Source organism: Lagenorhynchus albirostris, chromosome 1 (genome assembly GCF_949774975.1).
Source record: "Lagenorhynchus albirostris chromosome 1, mLagAlb1.1, whole genome shotgun sequence".
In the NCBI taxonomy this organism is placed as follows: Eukaryota; Metazoa; Chordata; class Mammalia; order Artiodactyla; family Delphinidae; genus Lagenorhynchus; species Lagenorhynchus albirostris.
The window spans coordinates 3480619-3507533 of record NC_083095.1 but is presented as its reverse complement, the minus strand read 5'-3'; the positions used below and the strand labels follow the sequence as shown (position 1 = coordinate 3507533).

At 42.0% G+C, this 26915-nt stretch overlaps 1 protein-coding gene and 1 long non-coding RNA gene across 11 annotated transcripts in view; one reads left to right on the top strand and one right to left on the bottom strand.

Annotated features, from left to right (window-relative positions):
• The window catches only part of PPP2R5C (protein phosphatase 2 regulatory subunit B'gamma), a 132391-nt gene that overhangs the window by 12406 nt on the left and 93070 nt on the right, over window positions 1-26915 (top strand). For 7 of the 10 annotated variants that reach the window (XM_060158971.1, XM_060158877.1, XM_060159065.1 and 4 more), the window contains one exon: window positions 1587-1749. In XM_060158971.1, the coding sequence (XP_060014954.1) occupies window positions 1587-1749 (163 nt within the window). Of the gene's footprint in view, window positions 1-1586; window positions 1750-25076; window positions 25260-26915 lie in introns of those variants that run through there. The other 3 variants (XM_060159436.1, XM_060159565.1, XM_060159649.1) reach the window with 3 other exon arrangements.
• LOC132526033 (uncharacterized) lies at window positions 1157-25530 on the bottom strand. Its single transcript, XR_009542435.1, has 3 exons — window positions 25440-25530; window positions 2503-2605; window positions 1157-1438 (listed from the first exon to the last, which is right to left on the bottom strand). It is a non-coding gene; the product is annotated as an uncharacterized LOC132526033 (long non-coding RNA).

Sequence of the window (26915 nt, the reverse complement as noted above, 5' to 3'; positions counted from 1 at the left end):
GGTCGTGTTTCTAGGACGAGTTTGATGGGCTTTTTAAAAGAGCCTGTGTGCACATACAGAGTCCATCCTTGAGCAGACAGGAGGGTGTGGGAGGAGGGAGTGTGTTGCACAAAGAATCTTGACAGTGGACGCTCACCTTTGTGCTGTCAGCCGTCACTGCAGGGGCCGAGCACAGCCAAGCTCCACAGGGCTCCTGGGCAAGCTCGACCCGTTAGCCTGCACGGATGACAGGGGACCCCTGGCTCTGCTGCGTGTGCCCTCACACTCATCCACCGCCTCTGCTTGAGTGTTGGCAGTGCTCCTCACCTTGCATGTCAACTGCACGTCGTGGGACAGCCTAGTTGTCACGGAGCAGGCTGGAGATGAGCACACAGAATCTGGAGCCTGGAGACGAATGCAAGGAAAGGCTAGAAACAAGGGCATTTCCTGTTGCTCAAGAGGAAAGCGCCTTTCGGTAGCCTTTACTGGTTTTTGAGGGCTTAATGTGAGCAAACAGGGAAAGCTGTCATTTATAAGGTATTCAACTATACTAGTTTCTTGTCGGTGCTGTACAAATGACCACAAGCTTAATGGCTTAAAAGAACACAAGCTCATTATCTTAGAGTTCTGGAGGTCAGAAGTCTGAAATGGGCTGAAATTAAGGTGTCAGCCTGGCCAGTCCTTTCTGGAGGCTCTAGAGGAGAATCGTTTCCTGGGCTTTTCCAGCTTCTAGAGGCCACCTGCACTCCTTGGCTCAGGGCCCCTTCCTCTGTCATCAAAGCCAGCAGCGTAGCATCTTCCATCCTCTGACCTCTGCTTCGTGGCCTCCTTGCCTTCTCTTGTCTCGCAAAGACCTGTGTGATTACGTGGGGCCCTTCCTGATGACCCAGGATCATCTGCCATCCCAGGATCCTTAACATCATCACACCTGCCAAGTCCCTTTTGCCAAGTAAGGAAACATATTCATAGGACCCAGGAATTAGGAAGTGAACATCTTTGGAGGGTCACTATCATCAACCTATAAGGAAGAAGTTTGAAAGAAGATATGGGAAATTAGGTATATCTGTGAAGTCTCTTGAAATGTAGCATTGGTAGGGGTGGGATGTAGCCTCAAACTCCAGCAACTATAAGGGCTTGAGTTGTTTACAGTAGCGTGAAGGAGATCCCAGAGCAAAACTTGCATTTTTAAAAATTTTTATTTATTTTATTTATTTATTTATGGCTGCGTTGGGTCTTCGTTGCTGCGTGCAAGCTTTCTTTAGTTACGGCGAGCAGGGGCTGCTCTTCGTTGCGGTACTCGGGCTTCTCATTGCGGTGGCTTCTCTTGTTGCGGAGCATGGGCTCTAGGCGCGCGGGCTTTCAGTGGTTGTGGCACATGGGCTCCGTAGTCGTGGCTCGTGGGCTTAGTTGCTCTGCGGCATGTGGGATCTTCCTGGACCAGGGCTGGAATCCTTGTACCCTGCGTTGGCAGGCGGACTCTTAACCACTGTGCCACCAGGGAAGTCCAAAACTTGCATTTTTATGTGTATTTTTTGCCTATGCTAATTGTGCTATAAACTACAACCATTTGACGTACTCATTTGTTTTTGTTTTCATTTTGGAAACAGATTCCCAGCAGGAAAAACAGCCTTGTTGCTGCCCCGTCTGCAGTATCTAGTAAAGTAAAAGTGCCAGCCCCTCAGCCCGTAGTGAAGAAAGACAAACGGCAAAATTCTTCCAGGTTTAGCGCCAGCAATAATAGAGAACTTCAAAAACTACCATCTTTAAAAGGTAATTTTTATTATTCGTCTTTCAAAAGTTAAAAGTTTCCCCATTTAGGGGGAAAGAGTAACCTTTTGATAGTTTGCTAGTTTCTTGTACCTTTGCTGTGTTTAAATTCTGTAGGGTTATTTTTTCTTTATTCAGTTTTTTTAGATTGAATGTCACTAACTTAACCAACTAATATTTCAAATTCCAGAGCCATTTAAGATAAAAATGTAATCATGAGTACATTACAGGTACAAAACACTTAAAAAAAACACACACACGCAGTGGAAGACTTTAAATCTTTTCCTGTTAATTGTAATTAAGCTAGCCAATTTTCTTTTAAGTAATTCTCCTCTTTCATTTGTCTTAGAGCTCCAGAAATTCAGAAAGGAGTAACTACAAGTAGAGTAATTGTAAAAACTGTGGTAGAAGCTCTTCATTATTCTGGTGTTGGGGAAGTGAGGGCTATAACGATAGTCCCCTATGGACTTGCTCCTTGTGAGTCATTTGGGGAGTACCTCTACCCAGGGTTTCCTACTTGAGACTAGTCAGGGAACAGTGCTCTTTGCTTCAAACGTCCCCCCAAACAGCACAGCCACCCCTTTCCTTCTGAGGGTGTTCAACCCCTAAAAGTGCTCCTCTAGGAGATCTTGAAGTACATAAAACCTTATTGGGGAAATAGGGTAAGGGCCCCAAAGTCAAATGTGAACCTCTGAACACTTTCACGTTTACTAAAATATAAGCCTAGTGTAATGAAACATCAGACAATTTTCATACCTTAAATTCATAGCAGTGGGTCTTCTGCAGTCAATTTTCATCACATATGAGATTGGAGCAGGAAGCTTGTCATCTCTACAGGTGTATTCCAGCGCCTTCCGCACTGCAGGGCAGAGAGCCAGAGCTCAGTGCAGGTGTCCGGGATTGCTGGACAGGGGGAGGGGTAGATGGAGAGAGGAAGAGGTGGAGGGATGGAGTAGTGGATAGAGGGAGGGATTTATGGATTCACGGATGCATTTCTGGCCCCTCACTTGCTAGGAATCCAGGCTCTCCTCTCGCTGCATTTTACAGAGCTTGTATCTGGCGTATATTTGGTTTAGCTTTGTAGTAGATGACATGCATATAGGTCATTTTTGAGGCGTCTCCCCTCCCAGATAGTCCATACCTTTCTGATGCTGTTCATTCATTCATCAGATACTGTGTGGAACACCTGGAAACCGGCCCTGCTCTCGGTTTGGGGGGACCAAGAGCCTGCTCTGCTGGGGCCAGCACCCTCGCCCACTGGCCTGCTGTCACCCCTCCCCAGTGCCCTGAGGAGGCCCAGCCGCAGCACTCAAATGTCTGCGGTGGAAAAGGCTTCCCATAGCTATTGCTGAGCCTCCAGGGTCCAGGCCCTGTCTCTAGTGCCCATCAGGGATGTGCTCTGCCAGGCAGAGCCTGTACTTACACTGTGCCCGGAAGGAGCACACCCACATATCCAGAATTTCCCACTGGTCAAGGCGTGCCCCTCACTGGCCTTGTCTGGTGCATCTTTATGCATGTTAACGTGATTTTGTCTGGCTCAGACAAGAAAGGAACTGATTGGAATTACATTAAAGGTATATTAACTGGGGAAAGATTCATGTTTTTATGATACTCTTTTTCCACCTAGGAACCTGGTGCATCACCTCCATTTGTCGGGTCTTGTTTTCTGACTTTTTAGAAGGTTTTATGATCTTTTTGGGATTCTTTACCTTTGCATTAAATTTATTCCTAAGTGCTTTATAGTTTTTGTCACTCTTGTGATGGGGTTATATTTTTTTCATTTCTACTTCTAGTTAGTTCTTACCAATCTAATGAAATGCTGTTGGTTTTTTAAATATTTTCTTATTCTGTCACCTTATCAAATTTTCTTATTGATCTTAGTAATTTTTTACTAGCATCTGCACATATAGTCCTGTCATTAGTAACTAGATACTTTTCTCTCTCTTCCAATATTTATACCAACACATACTGGTGGTTTTAATTTTATTATGCCGTTAGCTAGGACCAGTAACACAGAGATAACAGAGGTGAGAGCAGGCCTCCCTGTTACCTCCCATTTTGGTGAAAGGCTTCAGCATTTCCTCGTTTCATGTGAAAATGGCCCTTGGTTTCTGGTAAATCGCCTTCACCCAGCCTGCTCCTGCTCCATGGTTCACATCTACATGGCTCTTACCAGCACCACCCTGGCTGGTTGGTCTTGAGCTAGCACTGCTGCTGAATTTTATCAGGTGCCGTATGGTTTTTCTCCTTAAGATGTTAATTTAATAATTTCTGTGTTGATAGATTTTCCGGTTTTGAGCTATTCTTGCATTACTGAGATAAACCTCAATGTTGTCGCAGTATGTTATAACTTTTCTACGTGCTGGGTTCAGTTTATTAATTTTCGTTAATCTGCTTTCATATCTACTGTGTGAAGCTGGGCCAGAGTTTTCTTCCTTTTTTGTACTACTGTATTTTGTCAGATCTAAAATGTGTTGATCCTGGCACTTCGTGATCTTTCCTGAGGATGCTCTGTACATTTTTATGCCACTCTCTCATGCTGCCATCCGATGACAGGGATTGTAAAATGCACCCGATTTTAGCAAAAACCAAATGTGGAATAACAGATGCATCTTACAGTACATGACATAGGGTGAAAAGGTTGCTTTAGAACTCAGCTGGGCCTAGTGCTTTGCTCGGCGATAAATCTGCAGATTCCTTCCACGTTAGGTCAGTTTAGAGTAGGTCACGTATTGAGTGGTACATTGTGTTCTTTAATGAATCTTTTAATTTCTTTTACCTCTGTGGTGGTGATGTCTCCTTATGAGTTCATTTATTCTTTTGATTATTTTGTTTTCAATATATTTCACTTCCACTTTTATCTTAATTACTTATCCTGTTTTGTTTTATTTTATTGTTTTCCTCATTTATTAAGTTAAATACAGAGTTCACTTAAAGCCATGTATTCCTCTGAGTATAACTTCAGCTCTATCCATAGATTTTCTTTTCTTTTTTTTTTTCAAATCATAGCCTTTTTTTAAGAGTTTTATTGAGGCATAATTTACATACTGAAAAATTCACTAACTGTAATTGGAAATTTTGATTATTTCAGTAAACATGTAGAGTTGTGCAACCATTACCACAATACAGTTTTAGAATATTTCCATCACCCATCAAAAAAATTACCTTATGCCCATTTGCCATCAATCCCCACTCCTATCCCCAGCTCCAGGCAACCACTCATCTGTTTTCTGCCTCTAAATTTGCCTTTTCTGGACATTGCACATAAATGAAGTCGGCAATATGTACTCTTTTACATTTGACTCTTAATATAATGTTTTTGAGGTTCCTCTACTTTGAGTGGTTTCTTTCTAATGCTGAATAATATTCTCTATTATATGAATATCCTACATTTTATTTATCCATTCAACAATTGATGGATATTTGAGTTGTTTTTTTAGCTATTACGTATAACGCTGCTCTGAACATTTGAATACAAGTCTTTGTTTGAACATATATTTTCATCTTTCTTGGGTAGATACCCAGGAGGGGAACTGCTGGCTTGTGTGGTAAGTTTATGTTTAGCTTTTTAAAAAAACTGCTGAACTGTCTTCCAGACCATTGTAAGTTCCCACCAGCAATGTATGGGGTTCCGATATACCCACATTCTTGCTAACACTTGTCATCGTCTGTCTTTTTGATTATAGTCTTTCTTATGGGTGTGTACTGGTATCTATCTCCTTATGGTTTTAATTTGCATTTCCCTACTGGCTACAGATATTAAGCATCTTTTCATGTACCTGTTAGCCATTTGTATACGTTGTGGGGTTTTTTTTGGCTGTGCTGCGTGGCGTGTGGGATCCAAGTTCCCCAGCCAGAGATCGAACCCGTGCCCCCTGCGGTGGAAGCGTGGAGTCTTAACCACTGGACCACCAGGGAAGTCCCTGTATATCTTTTTTGATGCAATGTCTATCAGATCTTTTGCCTGTTTTTAAATTGCCTATCTTCTTATTGCTGAATTATGCCAATTCTTTATGTAATCTGGATATGAGTCCTTTATCAGGTATATTATTTACAAATATTTTCTCCCAGTTTGTGTCTCGAATTTTTACACTCTTGAATAGCGTCTTTGAAGCCCCCAAATTTTGAATTTTGATGAGGTCCGATTTATTATATTTTTCTTTTATAGATCTTGCTTTTGATGTTGTATCCAAGAACTCTTTGCCTAACTGAAGGTCACAAAGTTTTTTTTCCTGTGTTTTCTTCTAGAAGTTTTCTAGTTTTAGTTCTTATATTTAGGTCTGCGATCCATTTCAAGTTAATTTTTTGTGTAATGTGAGGTAGAAGTCTAAATTCATCTTTTTGCACATGACTATCCCGTTGTCCCAGCACCATTTGTTGCAGAAGCTGTTTTTTCATGGAGTTTCCTTGGTATCCTTATCAAAAAACAATTGACCACAAATGTAAAGTTTAATTTCTGGACTCTGAGTTTTATCACATCAATCTATGTGCCTGTTTTATGCCAGTACCACGCTATCTCATTGTGGTATCTCACTGTTGTTTCAATTTGCGCTTCTGTTATGAGGTCGGGGGCTTTTACAAATGTTTATTGGCCCTTTTCCATTGGACTGCCATTTTCTTAATTTTTTTTAAAGAGTTTTTATTCTGGATATGAACTCTCTGTTGGTTATATATGTGTTGCAAATACTTTGTTCCACTATAGTTTGGCTTTCATTTTAGCCATTCTGGTGAGCTGGTTTCAAAGTTAACTGATGATGAGTGAAGTTAAGCATCTCTTCGTAGGTTTATCGTCTGCTCAGATATATTATTTTGTGAAGTTCTGGTTTAAGTCTTTGGGCCCTTCTTTCTACTAGGTTGTAAGATTTTATAAAAAATAGATTTGTAGGAGTTCAGATATAGGTCCTTTGTAGATATGGGAATTGCACATTTTCTTCTACTCTTGTGTCTTGAATTTTCACTCTCAAAGGCGTTAGCCCTTTGAGAGTACTTTGATCTGTTTAATATATCTTTGCTTTCCACAGAGTAGTGAAGATGTTATCTTATGTCTGTTTTCCTAAAACTTTCTTTGACCTTTCGCACTGGACTGTACAGTCTATGTAGAGTTAAGTTTTGTTTCTGCTGTGATGCTGGAGGTCACAATTCCTTTCCCGTGTGGCTCTCCGTCTGGCACAGCACCCTTGTCGAAAAGGTCACCCTTCACTCACTGTGGTGTTATCTTTGTTGTAAATAAAGTACCATCACTGTGCGGACCTGTTTCTGGGCTCTGTTTTGTTCCCCTGGCTGCCTGAGCTGTGTCGGGAGAACCACTGACACACCCTAGGAGGTCTTGGTGTCTGATAGTGTAAGTCCTTCAGCTTTTTCTTCAGAATTGCCTTGGCTCTTTTCATTTCTGTATAGGTTTTAGAATCAGTCATTTGTCCAAGAAGTCCTGCCTTTTAGTGGGGAATGGTATTTTAAGACCACAGTCTGGGTGCTAGGATTCTCGTTGCTATTGGAATGGTCACTGTTCACAGGACTTTTTAGTAGACCAAATTAGAAAATAGGGTTTTTTCAGGATATAGCACATCAGGAGTTCATACTGATATTTTCCTTTCAAATGCAGGTTTGCAGGCATTTATTTAACTTCTGTCTTAAGTACCAGATAATTATTCATTTACTTTGTCCCACATTATACACAGTGTATTTTCAGAAAAATGATACCAACATTGTGACCAGTGTGACGACTGAAAGGTTAAAATTTTTGCATCTTTTCATTTCCTTCCCCCTCCGCCTTTTATATAGTTTAACTGCCTTCATTCTCAGAGCACATAGTCGTGACAAACTGTATTCTCTCCCTCCCGTCCCTGTTTACACTTGTTCTCCAGGGGAATATACAGCTGGTGCTCACCTCCAGTCTCTGTGCTGATACCCTCATTATTTTGGTGTGAAGCGTCCTCTCTAGGACACTTTTATTTCAGACTTCAAAGAATGTCTGGATAGAAAGTCCTCGGTTCACGTTTTCTTTTCATGAGTATCTTAAGGATGTTCCTCCACTTCCGTCTGTAATAAAGCATTGCTGTCAGACTCTGATGTCAGTTTAATTTTCTTTATCTTACAAGTTACTTGGTCTGTTTGCTTTGATGCCTAAACAGGTTTTTTTCTTCTTTAAAGTCCAGTAATTTCGGAATATATCATTCTGGGTCGACTTTCCCACATACATGCTATGTTCTTTAAATGTGTAGTACCAAATCTCTTTTTCTTGGATTATTATTTTGAGGATTTGTTCTGTTCCCTTGCTTTCGTTTACTCCTGTGGAGACTCCTATTGTATAAATATTGAATCTTCTTTGCCTGTTTTTATGTTTGTTGTCTCCCTCTGGGTTTTTATCATTCCTTTTTGATTTAATTTTTTTCTCTTTTTCATGTACTATTCCCTGTAGGGCATTTTATGTTGTGCTTATTTGCTCTTGTATTCTTTTCAGTTAATCTTCATTTCCGAAATTATTTTTTCCGTTTTTTAATTCTTTACAGAGTTATTACCTATTTCTGAGTTTTTCTGTTAATATTCATGTAGTCCTTTGACATTACGCTATTCCTTTAATGTCTTTTGTCTCATCCTGAACTGTTAGGCTGTAGTTTTTAATGTCCTTGTGGGACGCCTCCCTGTCATCCTTTTACTGCTGCATAGGTGTCATTTAGTTCCTTTTCGCTTTCTCCTTATGAGAACTCCATGTAGGACTTGACTTTGATCCCTCCTGATGCTCGCGTGTGTGTGAAATTAGAGAAGAGGAGCTTGGGCTCTAGAGCTCTAGCTTCGGTTATTTTTGTGAAACTTTCTAAAATGTGGTGGCTTACCTCCTGAGTGCCCTGATTTGGTTCTCTTCCCCTGCTAATGTTTGGACCTTCTTTTTCCATTTCCTCTCCTGCCCCTCTGCTGTTCAGTCTGGATTCTCTTCCCAGCAGTTTCTCACCAGTGTGACCTAGTTCTGGAAGAAAGCTACGGCTGCTGAATTTTGAGGGTTCCAAGGGCCCCTTCAGTCTTGGCTGCGGACTCCTTGCCCTCATCCATTGTGGGGTACAGACCCCTTCTGCTTTCAGCCGCTGTTCTCAGGTGGGTTCACCGGGCTCTCTGGTTATCTCAGAGTTCTCAGCTCCAGAGGACGCCCGTCGTTCCTCTCTGCCGTCTTCCCCCAGACACTGATAGCACACGAGCCTGTGGCTGCTGGTGGGCTCTCCTATATGCTCACGTGTCTGTGGGGACACATTTTCACCTAATTTTGTTGTAGATGTTGGCTCTGGGTATTTGATTTTGCCTGCTTGGTTGCACTGTATGATTTTATGCAAGAATTTGGGGTGGTTAAAAAAACTCTGCCACAATTTTTTCAAAATATCTAAAACTTGGAAGCAACCAGGATGTCCTTCAGTAGGTGAATGGATAAGCAAACCATGATACATCCAAAATATGGCATATTATTCAGCAATAAAAAGAAATGAGCTACCAGGCCGTGAAAAGACCTTAAATGCCTATTACTAAATGAAAAAAGCCAATCTGAAAAGGCTGCATCCTGTATGATTCTAACTATATGACATTCTGGAAAAGGCAGTGGAGACAATAAAAAGATCAGTGGTTGCCAGTGGTTGGGAGAATGGGGGGATGAACAGACAGAGCACAGGAGATTTTTAGGACAGTGGAACTTGCCATATGTTACCGTAATGGTGAATACATGGCATTTTACATTTGTCAAAACCCACAGAATGCACAAAGTGAACCGTAACATAAACTATGGTCTTTAGTTAATAGTAACGTATCAATATTGGCTCACCAGTTGTAAGAAATGTGCCACATTATTGCAAGATGTTAATAATAGGAGGAACTAGGGGAGGGTGGAGAGGGGTATGGGAACTCTGTACTTTACATTCAGCTTTTCTGTAAACCCAATAATTAAAGTCTATTAATTTTAAAAATGGCTGCCAGAGGCAGGGGGTGGGGAGGTAGGCGAAATGGATGAAGGAAGTCAAATGGCACAAACTTGCAGTTAAAATAAGTAAGTCATGGGGACGTAATGCACAGCATGGTGACTATGGTTAATAATAATGTATTGAATATTTGAAAGCCGCTAAGAGAGTATATATTCAAAGTTCCCATCACAAGAAAAAAAAATTTTGTAACTGTGTACGGTGATGGATATTAACTGTTAACTGGACTTATTGTGGTGATCATTTTGCAGTATATACAAATATCAAATCATTATGTTGTACACCTGAAACTTATATAATGTTTTATGTCAATCATACCTCAGAAAAGGAAGGCTGCCACTGCCATCTCTTCAGACTCCTCCATCGTTGAGTATCTGAATCCCAATCTTTTTAAGTCCTCCATAACAGTATTACTGTTTTATTCTGTTGATGACCATTTAGATTTATCTACGTATTTATCATTTTATTCTTCATTCCTTTTTGCATCTCAGACTTTCCATCGGAGGTCAAAACCTTGTTTGAATACATCATTTAGAATTTTCTTTAATAAGAGTCTGCTGGTGGCAAACTGTTTATCTGGAAAATGTCTTCATTTGCCCTCATTCTTGAAAGATAATCACTGAATATCTAATCGTAGATTTTTGTGTTCCTTCAGTACATTGAAGATAAGTATTTCATTGCCTTTTGACTTGCATTAGTACGGAGAAGCCAAATTCATTCTTATTCTTTTTTTAAAAATTTATTTTAGGTATTTATTTTTGGCTGTGTTGGGTCTTCATTGCTGCACACGGGCTTTCGTCTAGTTGTGGCGAGCTGGGGCTACTCTTAGTTGGGTGCACGGGCTTCTCATTGCGGTGGCTTCTCTTGTTGCAGAGCACGGGCTCCAGGCGCGTGGGCTGCAGTAGTTGTGGCGCGCAGGCTCAGTAGTTGTGGCTCGCGGGCTCTAGAGTGCAGGCTCAGTAGTTGTGGCGCACGGGCTTAGTTGCTCCGCAGCATGTGGGATCTTCCCGGACCAGGGCTTGAACCCGTGTCCCCTGCACTGGCAGGTGGATTCTTAACCACTGTGCCACCAGGGAAGTCCCCAAATTCATTCTTTTTGAAAGTATTGTTTGTAATTTCTGGCCACTTTTCTGATTTTGACTATGACATTGATTTTTTTTCAGTGATTCCATTGCCAGGGGTCCAAGTATAGATTTCTTTTTTATCAGTCTTTTTTGCCATTCACTTTGAGTCTGTGGATTGTTATATTTCCTCAGTTGTAGGAAGTTCTCAGCCATTATTTCTTCAGTTGTTATCTCTGTATTAGTTTCCTTTATTTTCCCCCTTTGGCTCTAATCAGATGTGTATTGGAATCTTTTGTTTACTATCTTTCTTTAAGATTGTATTTTTCAACCTTTTTGTGACTTACCGTGCTATATTCTTTTTTTATTTTTTAACATCTTTTTTTTTTCTTTGTTGCATTGGGTCTTCATTGCTGCAGGTGGGCTTTCTCTAGTTGCGGCGAGCAGAGGCTACTCTTCGTTGCAGTGCGCGGGTTTCTCATTGCGGTGGCTTCTCATTGCAGAGCATGGGCTCTAGGTGCACGGGCGTCAGTAGTTGTGGCACGTGGGCTCAGTAGTTATGGCTTGTGGCCTCTAGAGCACAGGCTCAGTAGTCGTGGCACACAGGCTTAGTTGCTCTGTGACATGTGGGATCTTCCTGGAGCAGGGCTCGAACTCGTGTCCCCTGCATTGGCAGGCGGATTCTTAACCGCTGCGCCACCAGGGAAGTCCCTCCTTTTTTTTTACATCTTTATTGGAGTATAATCGCTTTACAATGTTGTGTTAGTTTCTGCTGTACAACAAAGGGACTCAGCTATATGTATACATATATCCCCATACCTCCTCCCTCTTGAACCTCCCTCCTACCCTCCCTATCCCATCCCTCTAGGTCGTCACAAAGCATTGAGCTGATCTCCCTGTGCTATGCAGCAGCTTCCCACTAGCCATCCATTTTACATTTGGTAGTGTGTATACATCAGTGCTACTCTCACTTCTTCCCAGCTTCCCCTTCCCCCCACCTCATGTCCTCAAGTCCGTTCTCTACATCTGTGTCTTTATTCCTGCCCTGCCACTAGGTTTAGCAGTGCCGTTGTTTTAGATTACATATATATGCGTTGGCATACAGTATTTGTTTTTCTCTTTCTGACTTACTTCACTCTGTATGACAGACTCTAGGTCCATCCACCTCACTACACGTGCTGTATTCTTGATCAGAGTTTCACGTTATCCATGGTGAAGGACCAGTTTTCTTTTTAATTTTCAACCCACCATGGACTAGTACTTTCATAAAATAGAGTAAAAATAAGTTACTAGAAAAATGGAATATAAAATACAGCCACAAAGTTTTAAATTTCAGATATTCTTTTTTCATTTATGGAAGTTCTATTTTTAATCTGCTGTGTGACTTTTTAAAAATATTTTCCTATTGCCTTGCAGAAACCATCAAATTTGTCATTTCTTTTAGTCAGCACAGCTGCTTTATAGTCTGTGTGAGATATTACCAACATCTGAAGTCCTTGTCACATTTTGCTCATGACGTCTTATTTCCTGTGTACCTGACTACTTTTTAGTGTATGCTGGTCACTGTACTCAAATGTCTGAAATAAATTGAAACCCAGGATAAAAGTGTCTTCTTCAGCAGGGATTTGTTTTTGCTTCTGCCAGACAGCTGGGGTCACTACCAGCCTGAGAGTGCCATCAACCGCAGCACTAGTGTGTGACTTGTTAAATTAGCCAAGATGATTGTCCTGTAAAGTATTCCCCTTATTCCCTGTAGTTCCTGAAAATGGAAACCTTCTGTGGATAGAATATACCAGGGGTGGCGCTGTGTAACTCAGGAGACAGTTTCTTTATTGTGAGAGATGCATACTGTCTGGTGACTAGCAAAAGTGATGCTAGATTTTACCGCTGTATTATAGTAAGGTGGTGACCGATTGATCTCTCCATTGTACAGTATTTCCCTTTGCAATTCAGAAGTACCAGTGATAATCTACAAGGTATATTTTGGCACCCTGCCAGTGTCTGTTCCCCATCAACCAATGGAAATCCTATTTCCATTAATGCTTTCAGTCAACTCAGGAGAAAGACACTAAAGGTATAAGATTTAGAAACAAAGAGGTGAGATTGCTTTTACATGCAGATCTCATTAGATACCTGAAAACATCCAAAAAAATCAGCTGAAAAACTAGTGCAAACTGTAAGATAATTCAGGAAGGAAGCAGGAGGTGAAAGCAAGATGCAGAAATCAACAACCTCCAAATAAACAATTAACAATTATTTAGAAGACATAATGGAAGAGGAGATCCCATTTACAATAATAGCACCAATAATGAAATATCTGGGCACACGCTTGCTAAGAAATGTGCAAAACCCACATGAGGGAAACTTAAAAACACCCCTAAAGGAAATGAAAGTGTCCTTGAACAACTACACACTACACTCTTAGAAAGGGGACTTGAACATCCTAAAGATGCCAGTCCTCTCTGGACATTTTAAAAATTTAATGGAATCACAACAAATATATACCAACAGCTTTTTTTTGCAATGAAATGAGCCAACTCAAAGTTCCTACTGTTTGTAATAATATCATTATTGTTGTCAATCATTTTAATATGATATAGCAATAATTACGTCAATGAAATTAGAAATAAAGATTTTCAGTGTAAGATAAAGATAAAACTATGAAAATTCAAGAAACAAGTGAAAACACTACAATGTTATGAATGCACAACTAAAATATATATATATATATATATATATTCTAGAATATATGTTTATGTTCTAGCTCCCTCCACTGAAAGTACCTAAAAGCAACAGCAGTCCAGTAGCAACGACCACCCACTAGTACCCTGATTTTGGTCTCTAATATCATTCCCCACTGAAAGGAATCAGGGTTCGTTGAAAAATGGCTGATTCCAAGTCTGGGGCAGGGAAGGTACAAACAAGCCTGGGGGGACATCTTACTGTGTCACAAATCAAGGAAACAAAAATAAATGAGGCCATGCCAAAAAATACACAGCAGCTAGTCCAAGTATAACACAATGGTTAAAATTATGCACCTGAACATAAAAAAGAGTATGGGGGCTTCCGTGGTGGCACAGTGGTTAAGAACCCGCCTGCCGATGCAGGGGACATGGGTTCAAGCCCTGGTCCAGGAAGATCCCGCGTGCTGCAGAGCAACTAAGCCCATGGACCACAACTACTGAGCCTGCACTCTAGAGCCCGTGACCCACAACTACTGAGCCTGCGTGCCACAACTACTGAAGCCCGTGCACCTAGAGCCCGTGCTCCGCAACAAGAGAAGCCACCGCAATGAGAAGCCCGCACACCACAACGAAGAGCAGCGCCCGCTCGCCACAACTAGGGAAAGCCCACGTGCAGCAATGAAGGCCCAGCGCAGCCATACATAAATAAATAAAATCTTAAAAAAAAGAGAAGAAAGTATGATTTTAGTAGATTAAAACACACTGACATCAATGAAACACATAATGATATTCAAAAAAGAGAAAGCCAAAAAAACATTTAGTTTTCACCATTTGAGGGAAACTTGTAACTGAAAGGCAAAGAATTAAGCTTACCCTCACTTTCCAGTAGGAGCTGTATGTCAAGATAACCAAATAGTTCTATTTGGCAAGAAATAGCTCTGCTTTTAGAAGAATGCCAGATTAAACGTTGAAATCTCTAGAGAAACTATTGACTCAGGCAAGGATTATCAAGTGGTGTCTAATGCTTTAATGGAAATAGGAGCATGATTTAAACACCGTTTATTATTCCCATGGTTTTCAGCTGCTGTAAACCGTACTTTAATGTAAATCTTTTGTTGTTCACACTTTTGAACCTTTCCTTAAGCTGGAATCAAGGAAGGGAAGTACTGATCAAAGGCCACGCGTTTTCAAGAACCCTTTAGATGTGCTGTCCAGAGAGGTTGCACCATGAACACTTCTGCCCAGGGCGCAGGAGGTGCCTGTCTGTCCCAATTGCCCCTTTCTAGTACTGAGGCCATTTAAATGCTTAAGTCATTCGTTAAGTGGAAAATAGTATTTCCTGTTTTTATTTTTTTAACGTTGAGGCTGAATGTAGTCTTCAGGCCCTGTTCGTTCAAAGGTTTCTCTGAGTTAGTCCTTTCTTTTAATATTTTCGGTCTGGAAGGTAGAAGTGTTAAATGAAGAGACCAGTTTTTTTAGGTGACTAATGAATCATGAACTTCGTTTCTTGAGGCCGTTCTCCTTGTTTTAGGAAAGAAAGGCCTAGGGAGAAGTCAAAGTTATAATGAAACAACTAGGGCCTAACGTTAACTGGAGACCCTGGGGCAGAAATTTAGAAATGCTCAGTGTTAGGCCATTTGGGAAAGAAGTTGTTACATTATTGTTCGGAGAACTTAACCGAATTTTTAAAAATTGGCTTTTGAGTGGCAGTTAAAAATTTATATGTCTTGCCCTCCTTTTGTGCAAATACAATACTTCACCCTCATTCAAAGCAGTTTATTTTCTGATACAACTGAAAGTCTCGCCATACAAGTGATCATTTTGCACTGCTTAAAAATGAATTAGCATCTGTTTAGAGGAACTTTACCTCTTGCCCATTAATTGAAGAATAAAAATGGAATGTGAGAAGTTACCACAGTGCCTGTCCTAATTCTCATGGCTTCAGAAACTCGGCTTTCATCAGTCTTGTTTGTGCCACGTTTGATTCGGTGTCTTCTCTTGACTGCCCACAATAATGGAAGGAAACTTGCGTCTTGGTGAGGCACGTGCCAATTCACAGCAGATACTTACTGACCACCTGGGCTGTCTGGAGCGTGGGCAGGTGGCCAAGACAGTGACAGTGACCAGCGGTGGCCCTTGCTCTGAGGGAGGCCGCAGACCCTTGTTCTGGTGGTAGCTGGGGAGCAGAGGTGCCACGGATGCTGCTCTCGTGAACAACTGAGAGCTGGTCTCATGTCAGCCTGAGCCCAGCCTCGAGCCACAGCCTGGCCCTAGGGCGGCCTCCTGTCCGCTCTCGTCAGGCCACAGGCGTGGCTTTTACTCCAGGGTTGGTCTCAAGCCTCTGCCTGTCATACTCTGCAAGCCCCTTCTGGGAAGAACCCAGGGAGTTGGTTTCAACTGGCAGCTGTAATCTTACGTTTCATGTCTAGCTCAGGCCTTCCCCAGACCTCACCTGGATTTCTCCCGGCACCTTACATCACACACAGACGCACACACTTCGCTTGCGTGCCCTTGCCCACGCCCTGCTGGCTCTGCCTCCTCCAGTGTTTCCTGAGCCACCCTGGCTCAAGCCTGCCTTATCTTTTTTCCTAAATTGTGGTAAAATATACATAGCATAACCTTTATCACTTCAACCATTCTCAAGTGTACGATTCAGTGGCATTAAATAGATTCACATTCAGTGTGCCCATCACCACTGTCTATTCATCATCCCCAACAAATACTCTGTGCCTGTTAATACCTCCCTCTTCCCCTCCCCCAGCCCCTGGCACCTACCATTCTACTTCCTGTCTCTGTGACTTTGACTCCTCTAGGGACCTCCTACGAGTGGAATCATACAGAATTTTCTTCCTCATTTTTAAGGCTGCATAGCATTCCATCGTGTGGATGGAGCACCTTTTATCTGTTCATCATGGTGGACACTGGGGTTGCAGAACACACCACACGCTGCTCTGTCTAAAGTGTCACTGAGGGCAGAGGCTGTTTTGGTGCCCAGTCTAGCATCTGCCACGGATCCCCGAGACACAGGTTTGCTGAAGGAATGAAAAGCCCTCTGGGCCCGTCTGCCTGTCCTTCCCACATCCTTCCATTTTCTCAGAACTGTTATGGGGCTGGAACCCCTCCCAGGCTCACGGCTCCCTGCGCCTTAGGTTCTTCTTTGTGAAGTGAGGTTTGTTGCTAATAGTCAACACGAAAGCACTTTGGCGTGTCACGTGTGCTCTGTGTACTTTGTGTGGGTTTCCTACCTTCTCAGAACAAGGAAGGGGGTGAGGACTTGCTTTGGCTTTAAAGGTTTTCCAGCCTAACTGTGGCAAGAACAAAAATAAGCAAAGGTCTCCCAACAGCGCGTTCGGGGCAGATTTTACACCGTCTACTCCGCTCGCCTCCGCTGGCCTTTCCTGGGATAAGCTTGTCCACCCTTTTAAACCACTCGCAGGACTCACTCAGATCAACAGGGCAGCAGGCGCCTGTCCCTTTGACCTTGCTGTTGGCAAGCAGAAGTGCCCTGGCAACCTTTGAACACAGCTGAATGCTAGGTATCTTTGATCTGCCTAAGGAAGAAGTCTATTTTAAACTGTAAGCGAAGCCAAATTTTTTAGGTTAGATATCCTACCCAACAAAATGTACATCACCCATGCCCGTGTAGTTTCCGGTTAAGTGTCTGCTCTGCCAGCAGTGTCAGTGCCTTGCAGTTATGACACCACAACTCTCTGGGCTCAAGACACAACCTTCTTTTTTTTGTTTGTTTGTTTGTTTACGGTACGCGGGCCTCCCACTGCTGTGGCCTCTCACACCGCGGAGCACAGGCTCCGGACGCGCAGGCTCAGCGGCCATGGCTCACGGGCCCAGCCGCTCCGCGGCATGTGGGATCTTCCCGGACCGCGGCACGAACCCGCGTCCCCCGCATCGGCAGGCGGACCCTCAACCACTGCGCCACCAGGGAAGCCCCCAAGACACAACCTTCTTTTAATGAAAGAAACTGTAAACCTTCTTCACTAAAATATGAGCATACTTAATTTGCCCGTAAAATTGCCCGGGGAGATGAAAATTAAAACCTTCAGCCGAATTTAGAAATGAAAATGTGAAAGTTTTATTCAGAAATGCTACCTACAAATGGCAGTTTGTTTTTAAATAAAAGCCCAAATAAAGTGACAGAGGAAGCAGAGAATAAAGAATAACTCCTTTTCAACCTTCATCTTTGTGCAGTACAGAGATGCTTGTGTTTGCGTCCTTGACGGGTGGACGCACTGAGAGCTGTGGTCTGTCTGCCCACTTTCGGTTCTGGAAGGAGCTCTGCACTGAGCCCAGAAGGGTGCCTTTCCTCCGAGTCAGCTCAAGCCCTTCAGAGCGGCAGGAAGGTTGTCATGGGAGAGTCCAGAAGCGTGGCTGGAGGGTGCCATGGGGGGCACGAGGGCTGGGCACAGACAGCAGTGGAGGGTGTGGTGGGAGCCTGGATGGGGGCTCTGCATGCAGGGGGTGGGACGTGTCGTTCTCCAGGTGGTTAGATGGCGTACCCCTCTTGGTTACGCGCCACGGGGACGGGGTATAAAGAGTGGTGAGGGAGTTTTGCAGGATCAGAACTGGGTGTTACCGCTTGATTCGGTCCTTCATTCAGTCAGTTTGATGGAACGCCTGCTATGTGCCAGGCACTGTCCTGAGGCTGATGGGGAAGAGACCTGTGGCCCAGAGAGGGGAGAGGAAGACTTCCCAGAGGGGTTAGTCCAAGCAGAAACCCCGTCAGTGGCTCTGCGGCACCCTCACACTGCAGCCCCAGGGTCGAGACCCTGCTCTTCAAGTGCTACAGTGTCCACTGCTTCCAGCACCTTCCCTATAATGGCTGGAGCAACGTGCGGTGGGATCCTCCTTCAGTGGCAGCTGCCCCCTCCTGAGCTCCCCACTCCATCGGTGACGTTTGTGCCTTCTAAAAGCCCTGGCGGTGGGGTGATCACAGACAGCCCCTTTACAGGCGAGGAAAGAAGAACCAGCCTGGAGTTACTGAGGGCGGGTGGCCTCTCCCTGAGTAGGCGGTGAAGACTTATGCCCAAGCCAGTGATGGGGCTGCACGTGAGCCTCCTCCAGTGTGTTTGCTGAGTCCTTGTTTCATCCGTGAGGAAAGTACTCTGGTGGCTAATTGAACCTCGAGAGCTTAGATGAGCCTATTGATTCAGTGCAAACTTGCAGTAAAAATTTAAGGAGTCCGTAATGGATTCTTCAAGACGGGGAGTCAACATCCTGTAATTTGTTGGTTCAGTTTGTCATGCCTAGTTTAGGCTAATTTTGGTTTGTGTGTTTTTACATACTTGATCTCATTTATGCATCACCATAAATTTTTGCATCATATTTCCTGGGTTCCCATCACAGCCCTTTCTCTGTTCTTAGCCTGTGCCTGAGAGGCAGCATTCACTAAGGGATTCTCTCTGCTGTAACTTAATCTACATGTCTTTTTTAAAATTATTACTTTTAATTTTCATCAAAGTATTGTGTGCTTATTTTAGCAATACTGAACAATACAGAGAAGTTTCAGAAAGAAGAACTACCCATAACCATAACACTCCACGGTGACTACTGTTGATATTTTGAGAGTGTTCCTTTTTATGATCATACTATTTCTGAAAAATTATACACTGCCCTTCTCACGTATATTTTTACTTTACACATTCATAAATATTTTTGATGGATGTGTAATATTTCACTGTGTGGGATAATCCCTTTGACATTAAGGTTGTTTCTGGTATTTTAGAATCATAAATAAAAATGTGATGCTCTCAAAAAGAATAAAATACTTAGAATTAACATAGGAGGTGAAAGACTTGTATGCTGAAAACTACAAAACATTGCTGAAAGACATTAAAGAAGACACCAGTAAATGGAAAGCCAATGTGTGTTCATGGATTGGAAGACTTAATATCGTTAAAACATCAGTACTGCCCAAAGAGATCTTCAGATTCAATACAATCTCTGTCAAAATCCTAACAGTGTTTTTTTACGGAGATAGAAAAATTCATCCTAAAATTCACATGGAATCTCCAGGGACCCTGGATAACCAAGGCAATCTTGGAAATGAAGAACAAAATTCTTACTGCAAAGCTGCAGTAATCGAATCAGTGTGGTACTGGCATAAAGACAAACACATACACCAATAGAGTAGAAGAGAGCCAAGAAATAAACCGTCACAGGTATGGTCAAATGGTTTTCAACAAGGGTGCCACCCACTCTGGGAAAAGGACAGTCTGTTCAACAAATGGCGCTGGAAAAAGTGGATATCCACATGCAAAAGAATGAACTTGGACCCTTATTTTACACCAAACACAAAAATTAACTCAAAGTGGATCAAAGACCTTATAGGAAAACACAGAGGAAAAGCTTCATGATGTTAGATTTATCAATGATTTTTTAGCTATGACACCAAAGCACAGGCACAAAAAGCAAAAGTAGATAAATTCGACCACATCAAAATTTAAAACTTCTGTGCAGCAAGGGACACAATCAACAAAGTGAAAAGGCAACCCACAAAATGGGAAGAACTATTCGGAGATCATCTATCTGATAAGGGATTAACGTCCAGAATTTATAAAGGACTCCTACAGCTCAACAAGAAAACAAGCCGTTTAAAAAAATGTGCAAAGGGTAACTTCCCTGGTGGCGCAGTGTTTAAGAATCCGCCTGCCAAATCCACCTGCCAATGCAGGGGACACAGGTTTGAGCCCTGGTCCGGGAAGATCCCACATGCCGCGGAGCAACTAAGCCTGTGTGCCACAACTACTGAGCCTGCGCTCTAGAGCCCGCAAGCCGCAACTACCGAGCCCGCGTGCCTAGAGCCTGTGCTCCGCAGCAAGAGAAGCCACCACAGTGAGAAGCTGGCGCACCTCAATGAAGAGTAGCCCCCGCTCGCCGCAACTAGAGAAAGCCCGCAGGCAGCAATGAAGACCCAACGCAGCCAAAAAATAATTAATTAAAAATAATAATAATCCGCCTGCCAGTGCAGGGGACACGGATTTGATCCCTGGTCTGGGAAGATCCCACATGCCACAGAGCAACTAAGCCCATGAGCCACAACTCCTGAGCCCGCGTGCTGCAACTGCTGAAGCCCACGCGCGTAGAGCCCGTGCTCCACAACAAGAGAAGCCACCGCAATGAGAAGCCCGTGCACCGCAACGAAGAGTAGCCCCTGCTCGCCACAACTAGAGAAAGCCCGCGTATAGCAACAAAGACCCAACGCAGCCAAAAAAAAAAAAAAGTGCAAGGACTTGAATAGACATTTCTCCAAAGAAGATATACAAATGGACAGTAAGCACATGAAAACATGATTAACATCACTAATCATTAGGAAAATGCAAATCAAAACCGCAGTGAGATACCACTTAACACCCACTAGGATGGCTACTATCAAAAAACAGAAAATAGCAAGTGTTGGTGAGGATATGGAGAAATTGGAACCCTTGTGCACTGCTGGTGGGAATGTAAAATGATGCTGCCACTATGGAAAACAGCATGGCAGTTCCTCAAAAAACTAAAAATAGAATTACCATACTTTGCACTTTGGGGAATATACCCAAAAGAACTGGAAGCAGAAACTTAAATAGGTATTTATATATTCATATTACAGCAGCATTATTCAAAATAGCCAAAAGGCAGAAATAGCCCAAGTGTCTATCAAGGCATGGATAGAACAAAATGTGGCATACCCCTATAATAGAATATTATCCAGTCTTAAAAAGGGAAGAAATTCTGACACATGCTACTACATGGCCGAACCTTAAGGACACTTACACTGAGTGAAGTAATTCAGTCACGGAAGGACAAAAACTGCATGACGCCATTTATATCAGGTACCCAGAGTAGTCACATTCATAGAGACAGAAAGTAGAACGATGGTGGCCAGGGGCTGAGAGGAAGAGGATGGGGAGGAAGTGTTTAATGGGGACAGATTGCCTGCTTGGCAAGATGAAACGAGTTCTGAGGATGGATGGTGGTTATGGTAGCACAACAATGTGAATGTACTTATGCCACTTAGAGCTGTACACTTAAAAATGATTAAGATGGTAAATTTTATATTATGTATACTTTAGCACAGTTTTTTTTGGTTTTTTTTTAAATTTATTTATTTATTTTTGGCTGCGTTTGGGTCTTCATTGCTGCGCGTGGGCTTTCTCTACTTGCAGCGAGCGGGGGCTACTCTTCGTTGCGGTGTGCAGGCTTCTCATTGCGGTGGCTTCTCTTGTTGTGGAGCATGGGCTCTAGGCGCGCGGGCTTCAGTAGTTGTGGCACGTGGGCTCAGTAGTTGTGGCTCGCGGGCTCTAGAGCACAGGCTCAGTAGTTGTGGCACACAGGCTTAGTTGCTCTGCGGCATGTGGGATCTTCCCAGACAAGGGCTCGAACCCGTGTCCCCTGCATTGGCGGGCGGATTCTTAACCACTGCGCCACCAGGGAAGTCTCAGCACAGTTTTTTAAATAAATATCTTTTAAAATGTGATGCTCACTCATGGCTACTGCATTTTTGGAATGGACTCCCAAAAGTTAAATTACATAAACAAAGGATCTTTACATATTGCCAAATTATTTTCCAAAAGGATCAGAATAATTTATAGATTTGTTGGCAAGGTTACAACATGCCTTTACCAGTATTAATTATAATTTTTTAAATTATTGCTGATTTGATAGGTGAAGAAATACTTTTTTCATATAATTATTGAGTGGTTATAGTTCTTTTATAAACTGAATCATTTGAACACTGAGGTCTCAGTGTTTTTCTAATTAATCGCAGTATATTATTAACCTCTTGTAGTTATAGCATTTATACTTCCTTTTGATTTTTGGAGGGAACATACAGAAATTTGTAAATTTTTTAATGTGAGGAATATCCCCTCAAGGTTTGTCCAGTGTTTTTTAATCATCCTTTTCTGGCTTGAGAATTGATATACTCACTTCCCTTTTCTTCCCAAAGCTGTGGGGATTTGTGGGGGGTATGATTTGACTTTTTAAAAATTTAACTGTGTTTGTTTTTTTATTTAACCCGTCTCAGATTTTATTTTGGTAAGACTTAAATTGACTTCTGCCCACATATAGCCAACCAGTTGTCTGAATAATCTTCCCCTTTCCGTGGATTTGAGCTTCCTTCCTTATCCAAATATTACATTTGTACAACTACACTCACTGTTTTGGGAGCTGTTGCTGTCTGTTCCAAGGCCTGTCTCTTAAGCCCACATCACACTGTCCTTCGTTCATAAGCTTTATAGTTGGTAGGACCAGCCTTTCTCATGAGAAGTGTTCTCATTCTTCATGCTTTTAATTTTTCCAAGTGAACTTGAGAATTATTTTGTCAGATACCCAGAAAAATAAGGAGACTCCTCTGAATTTTGAATGGAATTGCTTTAAAACTATAAATCAATTTGGGGAAGTGTTAACATCAGCTTATTTATAGTACGTATGCTTCCAGTCCCGAAACACACCTTATCTTTATTTGTGCAAGTCTTTTTTTTTTCCTCCATATTATTTATCTGCTTGTTTGCTTATTTATATTTTAGAGTATGTTTCATGAGTGATTTCCAGATCACAGACTTTGAGTCCTTTAAAGAACTACTTTATATGCATAAGGCTTCAAAACAGCATGGGGGAAAATCACTAATAAAGTTGAGATCCTTTGATCTGAGATCATTAGGGAAAATACATCAACAAGTGTCTTCACTTTTTCTTTGACTTTAACCTGTATATTTTATACAAAGAGTCTAGGAGTCTTTCCGTGTTATTTCTGCCTTCCACTCAACAGCACAATCTTAGGACAGGCACATTTCCCCATCTCATCTCATATGAGGTATTAAACTGTTTGAGAACAGGTCCCTCTCTTTTTAAAGTAAGATCTACAGTAAGCATCTGCTTCCTGACCCCTCACAGAGCGCCCTGCAAGCCTCGATCCTTAATGCTGAGGTCATCTGGCATCATTTCCTGCGTGAGGAGGTGATAGTTCTGGGAGAGCCGTCCTTGCGCATCTGATGCACCCAGAGGGTCAGCAGCCAGAATCTCAATTCACAATACCTGACTGGGAACACAGGCTGTGCAGACAGCAGAGGAGCCAGGCAGGTGGGAGGCCCATCACATGACACCCGCTCCCCATTGCTTGTTGTCATTTAATTCATGGCCAGCTTTGGAACCCGGCAGCTTCCTTCAGCTCTGCGGACGGGGGCAGGGGTAGGATTTGGTTTGCTTTCATTTATTTTCTTAATGGCTATTGATACACATAGTAAAACCTACCTTCTTACTAATGTAGGGGAACTTAATAAGCACCCCCAAACGATTGTAGCACTTCATTTGCTCATTGAAATGTGTGGAGTACCAGCCCACAGACGTACTGCTAACCCCGGTCCATTTCAGGTGTTTCTTACTGTTGTGTATTATGCTTAGAAACCAAAGGGCTTTTTGGTTCTTGTTCACAAGCTGGGAAAGGGGGGGGTGGGGGGGGCGAGGGGCGTTGTGTGAGAATTTATAGAAAGAGAAGACATGGTCTGGACAAACTTAGGTGTGTGTGTGTGTGTGTGTGTGTGTGTGTGTGTGTGTGTGAAGGAGTGAGTAATTTTTTTCAGTTCTGCCTGGCAAAGAGGTTTTTCTCATAGCTTATTCATTTTCATTTGGAGCTAGTAATAGCACTTCTTTTTGTAGGGAATCATTTCTCCAGCACACACGTACACCCCCTCCCCAGGCCAGGATACTCCAATTCAGAAATGATGTCCTTCTTCTTCAGCTTTTCACATTAACCTTTTTTGAAGATAGGAAATTAAGATCTGAATAATAGCTTTTAATACTAGACCCATTTTAAAAAAAAGTGAAATATCTTTTTTAATTAAAAAATTTAATTTAAACAAAACGTAAAAAATTAAATAAAAGTGGTATGTTGACATCTTTAAGGTACAAAAATAAACACTTGCATTCTATTTTATGACTAACTTTCACAGCCAGGTGGCATAAATAACTTTAACTTACAGCACTTTCTACCTATTAAATTTAAAGAAGCTTTCATTTTTCATATAATTTTTTAACTGAATTTTTCCAATAAAAAAATTAGATCCCGAAAAAGGTGTTTGAAGATTATTAATTCGTAACTTGGTAGTAGGAAAGGTTGAACAAGAGTCCAAACTGATGAATTGGGATTGTGTAATATTTGGATAGCCAATTTGCTTTAAAAAAAAAACAAAACTAGGTTGCCAAAATACTAAATATGATACAGATATTTAAAGTAATTAGAATAGAAAATAGGAGGTGGCCAGGTGGGTATAAGGTACCAGTGAATTTGGGGTACCAGTTAGAGAAATGCTAAAATTTAAAGTTCATGTAGACACACATGCACACTTTTTTTTTTTTTTGTGGTAGCTCTCTCAGAATCATGTGTTTATAGTCTGGCCAGGGTTGTGGCCTCAGTCCTGCCCCTTAAGAAATGGGATCTTTGCCTAAAAGTTATTGAGAAATGAAGACTGCAGAAAGCCAAAAAATGTCCAGGCTTTTCATGCACACTGACAGCCAAACAGAATGCTCTTTCCATTTGCAGTTTTTTTAGTGTCATTTTAAGTTGCAGCTTCCGGCCAATCAGCGAGCCCCGTGCCTGCTGACATCACGAACCAGCCAGTTCCCTCCAGCTGCAGAGAGCTTCAGTTTGTCTTTTTTTTTTAAACTAAAATGGAGGCTGGTTTCTTGCCTTAAGGAGTACATTGCCTTTCCCGCTGAAGTCTAGATGTTGACATGTAATAAAGCGGGCAGCAGGATGGTGGTGGATGCGGCCAACTCCAATGGGCCTTTCCAGCCCGTGGCCCTTCTCCATATTCGAGGTAAGTTATTGTGTGTTTCACTGAAACGGAACCTTCTGTGGTTAGTTAATAAATGGCTATTGTGCTTCAGATAAGAAAAGCAGGAAGTCCTTTCTAGCAGAATTCACCCCGTTTTGCGGCAGACCTAACCAGAGGAGGCTGGGTGTGTCACTGCAATTTGGCATTTTACGAACTACTTACAGAATTTGAGTCTTGAGAGAGGCCTTGCATGCATAGTTCAAAGCTGGTTTTTCTGCTTTCTGCTCGCTCTCCCATCCCCCTTTCAGAGCCGTGCTGATGTCAAAGGATGTGAAGTCACTGCCCGGGGAAGGCATTGGGCGGGGGGTAGGAAGGAGAGGCGGGCGGCACGCCTGGCCAAGTTGTCCGTGCGCAGAGTTTCTGTTACATCTGTGTTGCTTAACACCCTGAAGGTTTCACTGGGACACACGTCTGAATTAACGATGAATTGCAGTCAGAAAATATGCAGAAATGATTAGAAAAGAACTTCTTTAAAAGGATTGTTTTCGTTCTTGCCCTGGAGCCTAAAAGAGAAATAGACTCGTGCTTTGAAATATTGGAATCCGTCGTGGGTCATAATTTCTGAGCTGTTAGCGTTTTTATTGAATAGTAGGAGATACTTTGCACTTAAATAGGCTTTGTATTGACATTTGCCTTTAAAATTTTAAATGGCAACAAGTTTTCGATGAGTGTATAGATCACCTTTAATAATTACAGTTTGCTACTTGTAGTTTATACGGAATTGGAGTTCAGAATTTAGCTTATAACACAATTAGCATAGTAATTAATAATTATATTCAAATATAGGTATCAGGATAATCATATACTTTTTCTTAGCATTTAAAAGTATTTGTTATACAAATTTTTTGTTCATAATTGGGTGAAGTAGAAAATGGATGTTAAGCTTCATCATATCACTTTAAAATTTATACAATATCACAGCTCTGTCCCTAACAGAACAGTTCTGTCAGAATCTCCTTTAAGGACCCATGTCAAGGAAGGGTGGGGGCAGGATCTCTAGGTGACTAATGGTCTGTATGACTAAAATACCAGACAAGATTTTTCAGATCCTAGGGTGTTTGCAGATAAAGGAAATAAAACCACATGAATACCCAGTCTGTTGGAATAAAATGGGTGTTGCTTTTCTCTCCAAACCCTCTTGAAAGAAGCTGGTGGAAATTAATGTCCACAAAGACCAACCTGTAGGTCACATTGTTTTGTAGTGCACCCAGGAAAGAGCAAATGTTGACCACAGATGGCACTCAGGTATTTTAGTTGCAGGAGCCAAATGGGCAAAAACAAAATGTAATTGTGTTTCGATATAAGTTCTTAAATGGTGACTGACTAGCAAAAAGAAAATTTTATAGCATATAAAATGTGTATTTTGATACTTTTAAGGTATCTTATTATAAATAACAGATTGTTTTAGTTTGAGTTTTCTGATTTCATTAAACACTTAATGTACTAGTCATTTTTTGAACTATGACTTTATTCTGAAATGAAATTGTTTGATTTTATATCTTATACCACATTGTTGTTGTTGTTTTTAATTCCAAGACTTTACTGTGACCAGTTTGAATTTTTTTGCTGTTGGTTGAGTGGTTGGTTGCTAATTGTGAAGGGAAAAAGTAGTGAAGCGTATTAACCTAAAAGAGACTT